This window comes from Aquila chrysaetos, chromosome 22 (assembly GCF_900496995.4).
Source record: "Aquila chrysaetos chrysaetos chromosome 22, bAquChr1.4, whole genome shotgun sequence".
Classification (NCBI taxonomy): domain Eukaryota; kingdom Metazoa; phylum Chordata; class Aves; order Accipitriformes; family Accipitridae; genus Aquila; species Aquila chrysaetos.
In genome coordinates this window covers 2,646,747-2,664,385 of record NC_044025.1, presented here as the reverse complement: position 1 = coordinate 2,664,385, position 17,639 = coordinate 2,646,747, and the positions used below count along the sequence as shown (strand labels likewise).

Sequence of the window (17,639 nt, the reverse complement as noted above, 5' to 3'; positions counted from 1 at the left end):
TAAGAGCACCCTGGCCCTGAAGGAGGTTTCAGGGGAAGGCTTCCCTGTCGCCTGAGGGGATAGAGCCCCTCAGCAAACGGCTGAAGCCGGCACCGCCCGCCGACAGGTGAGGGCTGGAGGCGGGCGGGAGCCCCCGAAGGGGGCTCCCGCCCGCCTCCAGCCCTCACCTGTCGGCGGGCGGTGCCGGGAAGGGCGCGGAGGCGGCGCGGCGGGCGGTGCCGGGAAGAGCGGCCGGGCCGGGCCGGGGAAAGCGGGGCGGGGAGGCGCCCGGAAGAGCCGATTTCCTCAGCGGGACGGGAGCGGCCTGGAGAGAGGGAGAGAGACGGGCACAAAAGCGGCCGAGGGCTGGAGTGAAGCGAGAGTAGGGCGGCCGTGAGGCGATTCTCCTGCTCCCCGGTAAAGTTGTGGGGGGTTCGGGTGCGGCGCCGCCGCCGCTTTTTTTTTTTTTTTTTTTTTCTCTTCTGTTTCTCGCTTGGAAACTTTTGCGCGGTGAGGCGGGCTGGGCCCTGCCGGCCGCCGGTTCTCTGGGGAGGGTGGCGGGAGGCTGAGGCGGGGGGAGCGGAGCGCGGCCCGGCGCGGGGGAGAGGAGCGGGCTCCGCCGCCGCCTGTGGGGCGTGGGCCTGGGCCCGGGCCGGCCGCGCTCGGAGGCCGCGCTTGGGCCAGGCCGGTGCGGGGAGGGAGGGAGGGTTGGAGGGCGGCTTGGGGCGGAGGGGGGCGAGAGCCGGCTGTGTTTTGGGTTGATGGGAGCTATTTTGCCGGCGGAAAAGCGCCGGGCGAGCCCGGTTTCTGGAGAAGTTTCGGTGGCAGCGGGGCTGTGGGGAGAGGCTCCTCCCCGCGCAGTCGGGCACGGCCCGGCGGGGCCGCCCCGGCGCCGCTCCCCGGCGGTGGGCCCGGGCAGGGCTGCCCGCCCGGCGAGCCACACGGAGTTGGTCTTGGCCCTGGTGGGCTCCTCCTTCTCCTTTCGACCCCCCCCCCCGAGTTTCTCTTGGCGGTGCAGTTGAAGCGAGCATCCTCCCTCTCGCCCCGAGTCGGTGTTTCGGTTTCAGTACACAACACACAACCTCTCTTCGCTGGGAACACCCCTCCCCTCCTTAGCTTGGCCCTGCTACGGTTTTTTGACACCCACCTCTAATCTGCTAGTATGCAGTAAGGCGAGTGCCTCTCCTTCGCTGACGAGAAGTTTCGTGCTACTTTTTACAGCCAAACAGTAGGGAGAGCGTATCAACTCTCAGCCGCCGGTTTATGCATAACCCTTGTCCTGCTGCCTGCGGTCGTGGGATCACTGGGCAGTATGTATCAGCTGGCTTTTATTCATTGCTTATGCTAGTTCAACGCACGTGAAGTCTTTCAGGCTGAAAGTTTGCAGGAGAGCGTGTGGCTCACTTACAAGAATTGGATGTGACCAGGCACGCTTCCCTGCCTGTCTGCCCTTGTCCCGCCTGCCCTGCCCAGGAGGCGAGGGGTGATCTGGCCAGGGTGATCGATTGCTTACTTGCCCATTCTGGGGTATGAGCCTCTATGACCGTGTCCTCATTCCAGCTTTCAGTTATGACTCAAGGCATGTCTGGGTTGTCTATACTGAACTAGTCTGGGAGATCTTTGCTACACCCCCCCCTTTTTTTTTTTCTTTGTCTTTTGTTTTTTTGAGATGGGGGTTGTGGGAAAGGTATTCTTGGTGCTTGAGTTACTGGTTTCCTGTGTTTTTCCTGTACTGTGAGTGGGGAAGCGGGGGAGGTGGGAGAGACTGTTAGCTGCACTGTTCTGCTAACGCACATCCTCAGTCCTGCTGGCTACCCCAGGCTTCGAGTACTTTCAAGCCCAGCTAAAGGCTGTGGGTTTTTTTTTCAGCTCGCGGGTTGGTTTGTAGGCAGGTTTGTGTTTAAATGGAGGTGAAAGCCCAGCTTACTTTACAATATGTGCCATTTTTTAGGTACCCTTTGGTCTATCTTAGGGTGCTAAGGTCACGTTAAGTGTTTAGTAGTATTTGTTTCTCCCGGCTGAATTGAAATCTTTTGTTTAAAAAGGGCGTAATTTTATGTCGAGTCACTAAATTTTTTATTTACAGAGAAACATTTTTTTAAAACATCAAGGAAATGTTGTTTTACTTTTCTCAGGAGCCACAGACAAAGGTTTATTAGGTTTTGTTTTAAAAAGGCTTTGCCCTAACCTTTTCCATAATAAACAACATGCCTTCCGTCTTTGGGTTTTTTTCAGCCAGCTCTAATAATAGGCCTCTGCATCGGAGATTAAAAGTTTATGCAAGGTGGCAGGGGGGAGCACAGTGGGCAGAGATTAGAAATCCCGCACCCAAACTGGTGGTTTAAAATACTGATGTAAATATTTAACTCACAATAAATTTTCAAGCTCTGTGAAACATCAGCATTTCTGTGTTGACATGTGTAATGGCAGCCATTAATGTGCAGCTTCTTTGTAGGGCTTCCATTGGTCTGATAAAGCTAACTGAAAGATGTAATAGAAAAGTAATTTGTGTTTTTTCAGCAGCGTGAATATCTTCTTTCTGCAGCTGTAAGATCGCGAAACTGATCTTGCAGAGGAATCCACATTAGTAGAAATGTTTGAACTGGAAATACACTTTATTGGGACTTCAGCCCTGCCTTTAAATTATATCTACTGCTACCATTTGATTTCCAAATTACCTTTCTTATGCAGAGAATTAGTTAAGCTCACAAAAATATTTAGCGGCAAAACTAGCCTATTCATTGTAGGTGGATCGTAAGGCTAGTCTCGAGTGAGTACCTACGTGGCCATGATAATTCTGTTAAGGGACTTGCTGCTTTCAGTTTTACTGGCATCTCTTGGCTTTGTTGAACACTAAAGGAAACATGAATGAAAAAGGACTGAGTATTATTTTGCTAGGACAGTGCCATGTTGAGACAGTCATTCAACATGGTGATGAATGCCTGTTGTTGTTTTCTACTATTGTGCCTTAACTGGAAAGCACTTAAATTCTTGTGCTGTGGAACTTTAATGTATATAACCTTGAGGATTTGCATCCTTCGCTACTCTGGGAATTCACCCTAATTTAGTTTTATAGCTAATCTGGAATAGCTCTAATTCAGCGAGTTTATAGCTCATGTTGGTTAAACAGAGTTGCAGCTCTAGAGAAAGTGCAGATGTTTGATAATTACTACTTTTAACTCCATATTCTTTTAATCCAGCATATGAGACTTCAAATAGAGCCTACCCACAAAATTGTATACCAGCACCCTCACTGGAGGAGCTACGCTGAAAAGACGGGTGTTGAGAGTGACCTGCTGTGCCGCAAAGCAGAACTGGGTGCAAATAGATTTATTGAGGTAAAGGAATGGCAGGAGGCATGCAGTCACTGCAACTGTAAGTGGGATCTTTCTCCTTGAATGACTGAGACTTGTTATCTTCCAGTCAGGGTGAGAACGGGTGTTAACTCTGGTTTCTGGTGTGCAGTGAATTAGTATAGACTATTCTATTGGCATAAATATGATTAATAATTCCTCCTTGGCTCTTTTTCTTTTATTTAAAGAGCCAGCTACCTTTTCCCTAAACATGATTATGTATTTTCGTTCGTTAATCCCAGATGTACTATGGAAAACATCTGCTAGTCTTTTGACATGTGTTTATAAATACCTCTGGTGGAATCAAGACAGGAGTAACCTTTTTTCCCTGTGCTTTATAAAGTGATAGAAATTATTAAATACGCAGATCTAAACTGACACCGTTTGCAAAGGGAAAATCTCCACCAATCTATTGACATTCCCTTCTGTTATAATTTTTCTAACTTAGAAGACAACTACTTGATTAATCATTTAGACTCCTGAGAATCTCTTTTGAAAGGCTTTAAGTTCGGGCATCTATGGATGGAAGAAGCAAATGTGAGGCCATCTGTAGCTAAAGGGGTAACAGTTACCAAGGTAGAGAGTGGAACAGTACTGCGAACATGGAACCAAGCTGGATGCCAGTTCTCAGTAGATCTGTTTTAATATATTGAGGGAGGAGTGTTGATGTATGTTACAACCTAAGAGTGCGTTAAACTCCTGTAGTGTTTCCAAGGCAGCCGGGGGGCTGAGAGTAAATAATCTAGGGAACTAGCAGCGGTGTGGCAGGTAGGATTTCACTGGTGGTAATAGGAGATACAGCAAACGTGTGGCGTGCATTTTTTCCAAACAATGCTTGGTTTTCTAAGCTGTCTGTGCCCTGTTATGGAACAGATCTGCGTATGACTGTATATGCTTATGAAGAATTTCTGTGTGGAGCTGATGTCGGGGAGCGAATGAGATGTTAGTGGAAGTTAGGGTAGAAGAGGCTGTAAGTCCACTAGTGCACCTTGGTCTGGAGTGGCCTTCAAGTGCTACTCTTTTAAGAAAGAGACTGAAACTAGTAAGCTTGTGGATAGCTGGTGAAGAATCAGGAGAAAAAGACTTTTTGATTTTTCTTTTCCTGGAGATTAACTGAAGAAAATGAGGAGAGAGCGTAGGCCAGACACTTCTGTCCTTGCTGTTGTTCAGCACAAGATCAAGAGGGCATTTAGGTAAATATTAGATTTGCTTCTTTTCAGTTAATAAGAAGTCAGTAAGAATTAATGCTATCAGGAGCTTGTGGCCTTGATGGCATGTGTGGTTTTTTCCCCCTTCCCCTGCCTTTTGGACTCCCAAAAGGGTTCAGAGCATTTTCATTCACTGTTTTATTCTGGGTACTTTTATAGGTGCCTATAGGATCTATGCAGATCTAAGGCTGTAAGGGGGACGTTCTTCTTCCCGTATCTTTTTCTGGATGATGCAAACTCAGCACAGAAGATCCACTTAAATAAACGGTCTGCACAAGGGCTGTGCTAGCAATGTAGCTTTACATAGCTAAAAGGGTCAGTTTAATTTTTCATGTAAACAAGGGTGAGCTGTATGCCTATAAAATGGTGTTTAACCTGCATAACACCAAGCAGGTCAGTATTCATCTTTGTAAAGTGCTCTTGAGATCTTCAGCTGAAGCCGTAGATGGGTAAATGTTTTTTTTAATTGACTAGAATAACAAATTCAGAAACAGTGTTGTTGAATAGCAGAGGACAGAACTGGTGGTATGCTGGGAAGCAAGAAGGTGCAAGTGGGTGTTCCTCTGTGTAAACGCAACTAATCAAGAAGCACAAGCTGCTTGTTCTTTACCCACTTTCTTGCAAGTATGTCCTTGTAATGTATACTTGTAAAACTAATTTCCTTTAGCATGACTTAAAGACCTAGTGAGTCTCGTTGCTTGATGTTGAAGAGTGCTCACTGATCTTGGATAATTCATGATGGACTGTGGACATGTATACAAGTATGCATTGTATAAACTTCACATACAATTTACCATAAAGTTCATTTCGGTCAGTACCTGATGTCCAGGTGTTTCAGAGTCTAAGCATCTTAAAAATTAAATTATTTATTCACTTAAGGATGAGAAGTTGAACAATAAACTGGAAGTTGTGCGCAGGGGACTTGATGTGATCTGATTGCTGTAGCTGAGAGGTCAGTCCAGCCTAGTGTCCTGTCTCCCATGACCCTCATCATAAGGTTTTGGTTGTACCGGTCCCGTCAACTTTTTATTAGTCTAGCCCTTGTCTGAGGCCCTAAATTACAAGCCCTTTGCCTGGCCTTGGCCAAGGTGCCTGTTAACAGGAACAGGAGGAGGGAATAAGACAGGAAGTCCAAGGGTTGTTTCTCTTCCCTCTGCTTGTCACACTGCTAAGCAGTAACCTCTGGCTCCTTTGATGCCTTTGAGGAGTGATGGATGCTCTTGGGTGGTGTCTGGCGTCCCTCTCTGTTTCCCTGGTCATAATTATTGACCCTCGCCACCTTTCTTTTTATTGATGCCCACAATCAGTTGGCTTCCCTTCCCTGTATCTTCCCTCCACCTTTTTCTTGGGTGGTGGCAGTGTCTAAAGCCATCCCTAAAAGAGAAAGCAACAGGCAAGCCAAGCAACAAAACCATGACAAAAGGGCAAACAAGTAGCATTGCTTCCCTAAGGTGCTCTGCCAAGCTCCTGCAGCGTAGGAGCTTCCTGAGCCAGGAGTTTGAGCCCGGGCTGATTTCTGTTCTACAAATTTGTCCAGCGGCTCTTGTGGCCAGTGCCCAGTGCTGGCAGGAGTGCTGCTCGGCTTCTGATGCTGGCAGGCTTGTCTGCAGGTGCAGGCTGTCTGTGCCTTGATTGTATTCAGTAGGCTCAGTTCAATGACTTAATTTCTTTTAAATGTAGAAACTTTTCTGAGAGCTGAACAGCTTCATACAAGCTACAAGTAAAATGGAAGACACGATGTGTTTTTTGAGAGTAAAAAGCAAGGATCTGGTTTGGCTGTATGAAAAGCTCTGGAGCGGTTTAAATTTCTGTACAAAGTATGGCTTTGTAGTTACTGCCACTTCCACTTTTTGGAAGAAGTGTTTAATTACAAACTACTGCTGTTACAGCTGGAAATGCATTTCGTAACTAACATTAAACAAAGCATCCTGAAAGCAGAGATGTGGGGAAGGCTTTTAGGAAAGTGGATATAGCCCTTATTTGTTACTCTGCGGCACTTCCACTGCTGGTGGAGTCCTCAATCACAATACTCTTATTTTGTACTTGCACAGTGAAGAGTGCAATACGATTGCGTGGGTGGTTTTTTCCCCCTCTTCTAGCTGGGGTTAGGGAGAAAAAAATTAATGATGTAAGATGCAATAAACAGTAGCAAAAAAAAAAAAAGCTAGAAGGTTTATTTGTAACAAAACAGAATAATGCAAATTAGTTGTGCAGGGTTAAAAGCTTATAACCTCAAGAAAAAAAAAGTTAATTTTTGGTCTGTATGCATCAGTACTTCAGCATCAGGTGTTTTAAGCTGTTTCACTTAGTTTGCAGGAATTGGTTAAGACAATTTGATTATGTTTAATAGAATATTATCATGGGCCTAGGGAAAAGTCAATGGTTATTGGTGAAAGATGCAGTGTTCAGCAGAACCAGAGGCAGAGCGCTGGTGCAAAGCCAATTGAACAGGATTTCTTAGCTCGTCTGGTTTTTGTTCAGTAGCTTTGTCTTGTTTCCTGTTCTGGGGGTGAGGAGAAGGGGTGGAGAAAGAAAATGTGCCTTTAATCAGATGTAAGTTGGTTTCCACTCAGTAAATGGCTGTGTTACTAGCTTAAAATCCTTTTTTTTTCCAGCAAGACCAGCCAAGCAGTGACTCCTTCCTCTCAAAACTTCCTGTTCCTTCCTGTTGCTTTTATGAAATGTGAGTGGGTCAGTGACGGTTTTCTTTTTTTAAACAAAAGTTGCTTTAATTGGTCTTCCGTATGCTAAAGCAGTGACTCAAAAGGATTCTTGTCCAGGTGGATGGTTGTTAGCTCTGATTCTCATGCACTGCTGTGCACCCATAGCGAGTTTGTACTTAACAGAAAGTGGTTATGGCTTTGCAGGTGAGTCTGGTAAGCATCCAAAAATTAATCGCACCAGTGTGTTTTTATTACTACTTGCTTTGCTCTTTTGGAGAAGCTGCAAAGTTCTCATCAGTCAGTGCCCTCTGTGTTCTCAGTGTCTGCAGCCTTGTTGACAGTTTGCAGGGAGAGGAGATGGTGTGTGTTAGAGCACCCTGCCTAACGTATTCTTCCAGATAATTGTAGTCATTTAGAAGATGCTTAACTCATCCGAACAACACTTGTGCTCTTCTTCCTGGGGTTTGTTTTTGTGTTTGTGGGGTTTTTTTTCCCCCTTCTTAACTCACAGCGTGTGTTGGTGGAGCTGCAAGTTGAGAGTTGTCTGGGGCTGTGCGGTGATGGTGCAATTCTTCTTCCCGTGAAACTAATTCGTTGTTTATAGCTCAGAGATGTTGCTGAGGGTTGTCCTGAGCATAAAGTGAAATTCTCAGCCTTATCACTTGTGGCTTTTGTTATTTCTTTTTTCTTTAAAAACGAATTGCTTTGTAATTTTTAGATAAGACTGACAGAGTGTTCCTGAATCAGTGAAGGACTGAAAAAGGAATTCTGAATGACTTTTTCTAGAAACTTTAGAAAACATTTTACTCTGAAGAATCTTTACACTCATGTTCTCCTTTGCTTCAGTGGATGCTCTTCTTTTAGTAGCTTTTGCAAATGGAGAAAATGATGGAAAACTTTTTTCAGTTTTGTAATGCTAAGAGTTTTTGTTACATAGTATTTAGTTGCTACGGTGCTGGGCATGCAATTGAGAGAGAATATGGTATTTAGTCTCTGTTAATACAAGACTGTCCATTTCCTCCATGTTTAAGCAAATTGTCTCATCAAACCTCTAATTATAGGAGTCTCGCGTTTTTCAAAACATGTGTCAGCTGAAACAACTCCAGTGTTTGTATACTTCTGACTGTTTTAAAATTGTTAATGAAAGTCTAGATTTAGAAGATGTGGCCAGCTAAAAGCACTGAAGGGTATTGCATAACAACGTATCAATTTAGGAATGAAAATGCGGTTTGAGTGGGGTCAGATTCTGGTTATTTCCGACGCTCTAGCTTAAATGGCACTTTTTATTGCAGATTGAGTGCTGAAGAAGATCAGAAAAAAAGTACCCAGGTTTTCTTTTCCTTTTATTGCCAGCCATCAGTGATTTTCTGCAAGCTAAGCAAGAATTAATTTTGCAGCACTGGCAAATTCTTGTGCCAACTGATAAAGTAGGCTAATTTATAACAAACTTTTTTCTTATTTGGGGAATACTTGTGGCAAAAATTAATTTGTTAAAAGGTTGCCCCTTCTTGCATTCATTGCTAACTTAAGGTTGGTAATTGTAACCTGTGCTAGGGTAGTTTGGGATTCGAAGAGCTGTGCTCTGTAGCCACAGCCTAGTTGTTATATCTTCACTGACTGTGTATCCCTAGGGTCTGAAATGCATACTGTGGTTCTGAGAGTGGCAATAAGCTGTTCTTCCATTCTTTCTTAATGATTTTAGGGAAGCTTCACACAATTTTCTGCCTCAAGGGTGAGAAGAGACACTGTGAGGTTGGAAGGGCTCTCAGTAGCTGAATCAAAGTGGTCCAGCAGATGTACAAGTCTCACCTGGGCTCTGATATCCCCTCTCCAGGCTGAGTCCCTTTGTTATGTTTGAAAGTGCTAACCATTAAGCCGTAGGCTTAAATGTGAGAAATGTGGCTGTGAGAGGGCTGGGGTTTGGGAGTTTGGAGTTATCTTTGCTGCAAGTGTAAGTTCATGAAAGATGATGTTTGCTTAAAATGCAGGTGTGTTGCCTTTGCGCATGGCCAGAGTGTTGCAGTCCTGATGCAAAGAGCAGACAGCTAAAGTACAGCAGTTGCAAATCCAGTGATTATTTGTTCTGATTTTTGGAAGTTATCTTTCGTGATGTTAGTATTGCAGGTCTTCAGCATAAAACGCACCAATGTTATTGTGAAGACAGAATGAGTGGTTTATTATTAATAGTAATAGCTTGCTGCTCATGATGTGTCCTCTCCCTTTTCCCAAATATGAAGTTTTGCAGCTAGAATGTTAAGATTAATCTTAGTTATATGGGAGGTTCTCTTTTTTAGAAAAAAAGCATGTGTGTCTTCTAAAGTAGTGTCCTGATACCCTATCAGTTTTCTTTATGTAGTTGGAATCCTGCTTGAGTTTTGGAAACTGAAAACTGTGAAGAAATAAATTGGATGCTTGTTGGGACATAGCGGGATATCCATCTGGACAGTTAAATGGGTATAAGCTTGAGTTTGGTTCTTGCATTCTTTTAGGATGTCATCCATGAGCTGGAGCCTTTGTGTGACATAAATAAGTCACTAATTGCCTGTGCTTGCTGTGATTTGGCTTGCCATGCATCTCCTTTCTAACTCCTTTGAGGCAAAAGAGTCCTGGCAAAAATAAAATGATCAGAGCCTAACACTTAATGTAACTGAAGGCAAGAGGCTGTTGTTACCACTGACATCTCCAAAAAACGGTTTATTTGTAGTTGTGAAATCACTGCTGTGGCCTCAGGAACACCACGATGAAGCTGCTTGCACAGAGCGTCCCTTCCATCCTCTTAATGATAGCTAGATCAAAATGAAGGCATGAAAACCTGTTGTTACAGAGTGCGTTACTGATTTTGGAATAAAAATAAGTTACTTGAATCCACAGTACTATAGCAATTGGGAAGCTGTTAGGAGATAGCACATACTGCTTTGGACAATGTGTTGCATTTTAATCTGGTGATATGCCCCATGCCTGGTTTCATGTGATGGTGCATGGTATAGAGTAGGCTGTGCTTCCAGAGGGGAAAAGGTGACAGGTTCTCTATGGCACGCTGCTGGCTTCAGTAACAAGGCAACAGGCAGGAAGTAACACCCATGTAGAAAACAGTTATAAAATTTTTTTTTTTTTTTTTTTTTTTTTTTTGGTAGGGACACCAGATTAGGTTGCATCTCTTAACTCAGTAGCAAGGTCTAAAGATTTGCTAAACAAATGAAGTAGAGAAGCATTTGTTGTTACTGGCTGTGTAAGGCTTTTTGATGAGCATTTCGGATGCCTCTCTATAGGCCTTCTCCACAGCAGAGAGAAAAACATATGAAAACAGATTATGAGAGCTGGATCTGGAATGGTACTGGTGAGAAATAGGCTTATCTGAACCTGAATGTCTTCTTTTTACTTAGCTGGTTACTACGGTCTGGAAAAAAATGTGTGGCAAAGTTGAATATACTCAAATGACAGAAATGTTTTGATAATCAAAGAATCTAGTCTATGCAACATCTGCATATTAATATTTAAGATTATGAAATTCTAATAGTAAGGATTTCTAAGGAGGTAGTACCTTCATGGCATTTATGGTGGAGGAGAAGATTTGGTAGCTGAGTAGATGAAATTTAAGGTTGAAGGCTATGTTAGAAGAGGATGACTATCTGTTTTTAGTTGTGTGTACTTGATGTTAAATAAGCGGGGTTGATTTAAGCTGGTTTTAAGTCCTTCTTGAAAAGCACCATGTATACCAAACAACCTTGACTAGCAGCTATTCAGCTGCTGAGAGGAGTATTGCTTTATTTGTGGAATGGGGCAGATAAATTCATTTGGAGACTGTGAAGCGAAAGAATGAAACTTTTTTTTTCCTGAATACTCTTAGTTATATGGAAAACAGTTTTGAACTGTCAGTGAGGCATTATGAAGCCCCTGCATGTGAGCTGGCTTTAATATGAAGCGTGCCTTAACCTTTTTGAAACCAAAAAATGTTCAGAAGATTTGTGTTAATGCGCTTCCCGCAGATCTTTATCTGCTGTCTTGTCTTCTACCTTCAGCAGGGGTAAAGGATCCCTGCTGGTTATCAGATGGGTTAGGTATTTAGGTAACAAACCAGACAAAACCAAAAGGATTCCCTTGGGAACAGGGAAGCTGGTTTATTTTCTGGCTGGAAGATGAAGCTGGGTCATTGTGTTGTGAATCCCACCATGTTCCATGCTCATGACTTGGGTGATGGAATAAGGGCTATTCTCATTACATTGCACAGAATATCCAAAGACAGTCTGGAAGCGTGGTGGAGGACAGGATGATCATTCAAAATGACTGTGACTACTTAAGGAAATATGAGAGAAAGAAATAAGCTGCAAAATAACGCAATCAAGTACATATTGCCATGCCTGCGCACAATCAGCTGCACAAAATGGGGAACAACTAGGTGGGTAGCAGAAAGGGCGTTAAAATGGAGAATGTCCTCCCAGGTATAAAATGTTCTTGTACTGTGCTCTTTTGTTAGTTTTTTTGGATAGCATAATGCTTGAATTCAGCATGTGGTCTATTGTGCTTAGCCCAGGTTAGCCCCCCCTGCTGTGCTAGTGAGACCACTGTTTGAATACCATCTTCCCTAAGAAAAAACAAAAGAGAATGGTGAGTGTAGTTAAAAGCTTTTAGAAAGCAGCCTGTCAGGATAGTTAAAATTTGAAGACTGATAGAAGATGGCATGTAAAAAACTCTTCAGGTAGCACGAGGTGGTGGGACTTAAGTTGCAGCACAGGAGATGGGCAGTTAGATTTTTCCACTGTGTAACCAAGAGATTTGCTCTGGTCTAGAGGTTGGGAGGCTGCAGCATCTCCTGGTACAGAGCAGGTTGAACGTACTAGCTCAGTAGTGCCTGAGATACAGCTAGCATTGCCTTCGGGTGCGTGTGGGCGTGCAACCTGGAAAAACAGGACCATGAGCACTAGGCCTTTCCATCATTCTGTTGGTGTGCAGAGCTCAATATTGAAATAGTGCTCCTTCATGGGCTTTTTGGAAAGCCTTGAGTGCCTTCAGGACACTTCTGCAAAGAAGCCACAGAGCTGCATTTCTATGCTTGCCAAAGTCTAGAAATTATTTGCATGCCAGTGTTCTGGAAGTAGGTATCTGAAGTTATTCTTAAAACCTTGAATTACCAGTTTTTGAAAACACTACGACCTTTAGTTGTGGCTTTTGCAAAGAGCACCACTGTATGTTTATCACCTTCGGTGTGTTCATGGCAGGCCAGCTCATTTAACGTGGGATGTGAATGCAGCCCCAGCAGTTTAATACATCCTTCTGCTCAGGTCTGTGCCCTCACCTCTCCTGAGCAGGGCTGGGATGTGCCCTGGGGTGCAGAGCTCATCCCAGTGCTGCTGCAGTCCCATCCACTTCCCTCTGTGGTGCCACCTCCTCCTTCAGGACAGTAAGTTGGCAAGGTAATACTTACAGTTACTGGCTTACTCTGAGACCATTTTAGCTCCCTGAAGTGGCTCACTGCATCAGGTGTGTGCCAGTGTGGGTGCCTCTTTGAGGCAGATTTGTGGCAGGGAAAGGAGCAGTAGGTCTGCAGCAGCATTTGCTTGAAGTAGTGTGAAGCAGAATGGAAACCTCTTAAGCTTTAGCTGTTGATGAGATCTTGATCCCTTCTAGAAAGCAGGGGCAAGTTGTCCTGGGATGGCTCTGCTTGCAGACCTGCTTGGCTGGAACTCTGAAAGTGGCTTCTTTAAATGCCTGTTCTTCCCCCACCCTCATGTCCTTGCAAGTGCACTAAACCCCAGCACGATATAATTGCATTAGCCTTGTACCATCTACTAGGATAATGAGCACCATCATGACCAGTAGAATAACCTGAAGGGTTTACGGTTAAAGTGCTGGGCTGTGACCATGGTTTAACGTTGGGGCTTCATGTGTCTGAACATTAGATGTGCTGGGAGGGCATTTGTGCTCTCTGCAGTGGCTCCGCTTGATGCTCTGTTTTCAGTGGCACCTGGTTCAACTCAGCTGTGACATCCAGCTTTGCCCTCTGTTTCCACTTGAATGCCTTTGCCAATGGTGCCAGCTGACATAGCCATCTCCTCTTGCCATTGCCAGTTCCATTCGCAGCAGTATCTGTGGTGGCATGGTGAACCAGATGGGGATCTCAGCCCACCCTGTAAAAATGGATTTCTTTCCCTCCAGCCAAATCAGTTCTTCCCCGTCTGGTTAATCGCTCAGCCGTAGGAAAAGCTGTGCCAGTACAGAGGGGGTGTGATGTGAAGATGGGAATGAGTTCCTAGAGGGGTGTGGGAGGATGAACATTGGTTTTTAAGCAGCTTTCCTGCTGCTTACGAAACTGCAGGCTAGGCAACCACAACTCCTTGTGCAGTGGTGTCTTTCTATATATTCCACTTGAGATTCAGCATTGCTCACTCTCTTCCGCTGTGTGGTCTGTGCTGCTTTGTCCTTGAAATTCCTGCTTCGAGTGCATACGCTGCTGTGCGTCCCGTGCATGGTAGATCTGTGCTGTGGAAAACCTGTTTCCATATCAGCTGGGTCGTCCTAGCTGTCTGGAACAAGTGCTATGCTGGCCTGTGGTTGGGTCCGTCTTCCAGAGGATGCCCTCTTTCTTTATGAAATGTTACAGTTATTGCAGTCATCTTGGGAATTGTGTGCTCTCCGAGAGCCAACAATTAAACACTGCTACAATATCCTCTGACTTGGTTTACTACCTGTTACTGTATTTGAATTCAGTGATGCAAGAGCTTGAGCAGTCACAGGAATAAGATGGGTTCCAGAGAACTAGAGCATTCTCGTGGTGGGAGTGCAGCCCTGCTTTAACGTGGCCCTGGCAGTTGTCCCTTTATCCCGTAAACCCACCCCATTCACACATGTATTTAAGCTATAGCCTGTTCCTGTATTCTTCACAAGTATTTAATTGTACACTGCAGTAAATACATTTATTCAAATGATATCCAAGTCATTGCTGCCAAACAGTGTATTTGATATCAAGCTATGCTTTTTAGATAAATTCCAATAACGTTCATACTAAGTGGTTTTATAGACCATTACTTTGGGCCAATTCGTGAACTATCATACTAACGTGTTTTCAGATGAATTACCTTCATTATCCTACTAACACAATTAATGTATCTTCTCATGGTTACCTCATCCCGCACTTTGTTTCTGCAAGAGGCATAACAGCATTAAATATATAGAAACAGCTTTTACCTAGAAACCTAGTGGGCTTTCCAGAGCACTGGGTATGTTTTTCAGAAACCGTAAAGGCTTTCAGCATATTTTTCTTGGCTTCTTATGTAGGAAGCATTCACACCGAGCTAATCAGGAGGGAAAAGACCAGTGAAATTCCTTGTTGAAGGTAGGCTGTACCTGGGGCGGGGGGTGAAGGACTTTTCACAGCTTGCCCTGTGCCAGCATCTGTGCCTCTGGGCCATGGTGCAAGCCAGCGCAAAGCTGGACCAGCAAAAAGGAAAAAAGGGGGTGATAGGAAGAGAAGGATAGTTAGTGAGTTCACAGGACTTTCTGATAAGTGTCAGAGGTAGGTTGAGGAAGAGGAGGTGGCCATCCTCCACCCTCCTGCAGCAGAAGGGAGGTGGCAGCTCACCAGGCGTCTCTGGAGTTGCAGCCTGGCATGCCTTCTGCTGCAGGAGCTGGGACCCTTCATCTGCACCTCCAAGCTTTTTGATTTAAAAGTCAGAAATGTTATATGTATGCTAGCATGCATCAGCCTCTTTTTAGTCTTTTTGGGAGGGGGAGGGATTGTGTTTTCTTTTTTTGTTTGTTTGTTTGTTTTTTTGTTTTTGTTTTTTGTTTTTTTTAAAGCTTTCAGCTTTTAAAGTTTTCTTTCTCTCCAGCAGCGTGGGCACTTGCAGCGTGGGCGTAAGTGGAAAGCTCAATGCAGGTTAGGTGAATATTCCTTCTTTGCACCTTGCAAAGTTGTACTTCAGTGTATAACAGAGTGTAGGCTTTTCAGGGTAAAGATGTGTTTTCAGTAGTGCAGCGAGTACTTAATCTGTTATATTGTGTCTGTGGTGCAAGAGAGCCTATGTCATGTCTTAGGATCAGCCTGCCATGAAGGTGCTGTTGACTGAAGCTGGGTGATGCTAAGCCCTGACTTCTTTTACACCCTCTCAGGCTGAGTTTCTCAAGTGCCTGAGAGATTTTATTCTTCAATGGGAAACAAGCAGCATGTCTGTGCTTTTCTGCATGTTTAACTATCAGTGTAAACCAGTTAGTTGTTGGTATGTATTGTAAACGTTGGTTACCAAAATTGTTGCCTTGCCTCCTGCTTCTTAAAAATAATGGGATGTTGTGCTCGTGTGGCAGCTCGGGGACATCTGGTGCTGTCAGAGCAATCTGTCTGCTGAGATGCTGTGCAGACAATGCCCTGTCCAGAGTAAGATTTAAAAATATCAGCTAATAAGCTTTTAAAGCAACTTCATCAGTAGGTGCTTAGGAAGAGGGGTGGCAGGAGACTTTGGAAATGTATTTCTCTTCCTGACTTTTTAAAACATACAAGGTTACAAATGTGGGTTTAGTCTAATCTTGACTTTTGAGGGCAACCCAAAGCACCAAGAGCTGGAATCTATTAAGTCTAAAGTGGTATGAACTGGTTTTATGGGCCTGTAAATACTTTAAATTCATTTTTTTCTGAAATTATGGTTCTGGTTATTCCTTTGTTGTGCTGTACAGCATCATAGTGTTAATCTAGTGTTCTGTTGTAGGTTTGGTGGTTTTGGGGTTTTTTTTGGTGGGTGTTTTTTTTGTGTGGTTTTTTTGTTTTTTTGTTTTTTTGTTTTTTTTTTTTTTTTTTAGACTACTGGTTTCAGAAGCAGAGCTATTTTAGTAGTTCTACTAAACTTTTCCCATAATCATATTTGCTGTTGCATTGGGATGTTGATATAAAACTAACGGGAAGGAACGGCTCAGTGACAGCTTTTAACAGATCTCTTCGTGCAAATCTGCTTTTCCCTCCTATGTAAATGTTAAGGGGAAGCGTAGTACATACATATGCTGTTAAATATGAACCAACTGGATTTCCTGGCTTTATAAGGCTTATATTCACTATTTTACCTTTGTACTTCCAAAAGGTGAATTGGATGAACAGGTGGATTAAATGAGTTGAGTTAGAACCTGGCTCCTGGTTTGACGAAGCATTTGGGATAGTGACTCATGGTGGAGCTGAGTAAACTGGCGGCCTTCTGGTGCTGTTGAAGTCAAGGTGTTCCCTTTTGCTCCCCCAAGACCTTGGGCTGTGTCTCAAAGCTGCTCTGGGAGCACAGGACAGCCAGCCTTGGGCGGAGGCAGCAGAAATAGGGAAGGCGTTATTTGCTTAGCCTCCAGCTTCATGGTAAAGTGCCCCCATTACCTGTGAGGTCCATTTTCATTGCTTGGGGACCACTGATGACAGGACAGGTAATGTTTGGTCTACTCATTGCTCTGATAAACTATTGTGGCTTTTGGATAGGTCTTGGTGTGATTTTGTTTGTTTGGTTTTGGTTTTGTTTTTATTTTCTAACGAAAACATCCAGGTAATGTCTGTATATTGTTGTCATAAGCAATTTTTTGAACTGTCATCAGTTGAACCAAAACTGATATTTCTGGAGACAGTATAACCTTAACTTAGACCGAATGGCTATGTTGTGTGTTTAATAGCCTCTGTTTTAATTTATTTTTAAAATACATTCCAACAGCACTAATTAAAAAAAAAAAGTATTCATTTAGCTCTTTTCTTCTTCTAGAAATGACTGCTGTTACTGCAGGCAATGTTAACTTTAAATGGGACCCCAAAAGCTTGGAGATAAGAACACTGGCAGTTGAAAGACTACTTGAGCCCCTTGTTACACAGGTAGGAAAAAACAAGGCGGGGGGGGGCGCAAAAAAACCTTCATAAGCATGATTACCTGTTTTGATGTATTATTTCAATTAAGTAACTTCCAAAGCTTAAATTCCAGAAGTAAAGACAGTACAAAACTAAAGATGGAAAAAAGCGTACAAGTAATTTCTTTCTTCAGTTTGATTGTAACAGTTACTGGGCATGAGTCTAGAAAGACTGTGTTTTTTCAGCACCTGATAAGACACAGTATTTCAATTAGAAGTGCAGAAATGCATGTGAGTAATGTTCTGTTGCTGCTGTGCTGTTTCTTACCTGTATTTTGGCTGGTATGCTGCTTATTTGTTGAGTCTTTAAAAGCTGGGCTATGTCTCATTTAGAAACTGGTATTCAGGAATGACAAAAGTCCCTTGCAACAAAGCCATTAGTGCTTGCCAGAAGTAGGGTCTCATAAGTTTTTTCTTTGAGATTACCTGTGTTTAGAGTTGCCTTTGGCAGGAAGTTCAGGTAAATGGTGAAATGTATGGTGGGGGAGGTTTGCAACCTGTCTAGAACAGCCTTGTGTTGTAAATAGATTACTGACCCCTCTTAACAGAATTCCACCCAAGAAGTACGCTTTTATGGCATTTGC

The 17,639-nt window shown here is 43.7% G+C and overlaps 1 protein-coding gene across 2 annotated transcripts in view; it reads left to right on the top strand.

Annotated features, from left to right (window-relative positions):
• The first annotated feature begins 204 nt into the window (after window positions 1–204).
• Window positions 205–17,639, top strand: part of CTNNA1 (catenin alpha 1) — a 120,539-nt gene continuing 103,104 nt past the window's right edge. The window contains exons 1-2 of one of the 2 annotated variants that reach the window (XM_029997850.2): window positions 205–396; window positions 16,917–17,023. In XM_029997850.2, coding sequence (XP_029853710.1) covers window positions 16,919–17,023 — 105 coding nt within the window. In that variant the 5' untranslated portion in view covers window positions 205–396; window positions 16,917–16,918. The remainder of the gene's footprint in view (window positions 397–16,916; window positions 17,024–17,639) is intronic. The other variant, XM_029997851.2, reaches the window with a different exon arrangement.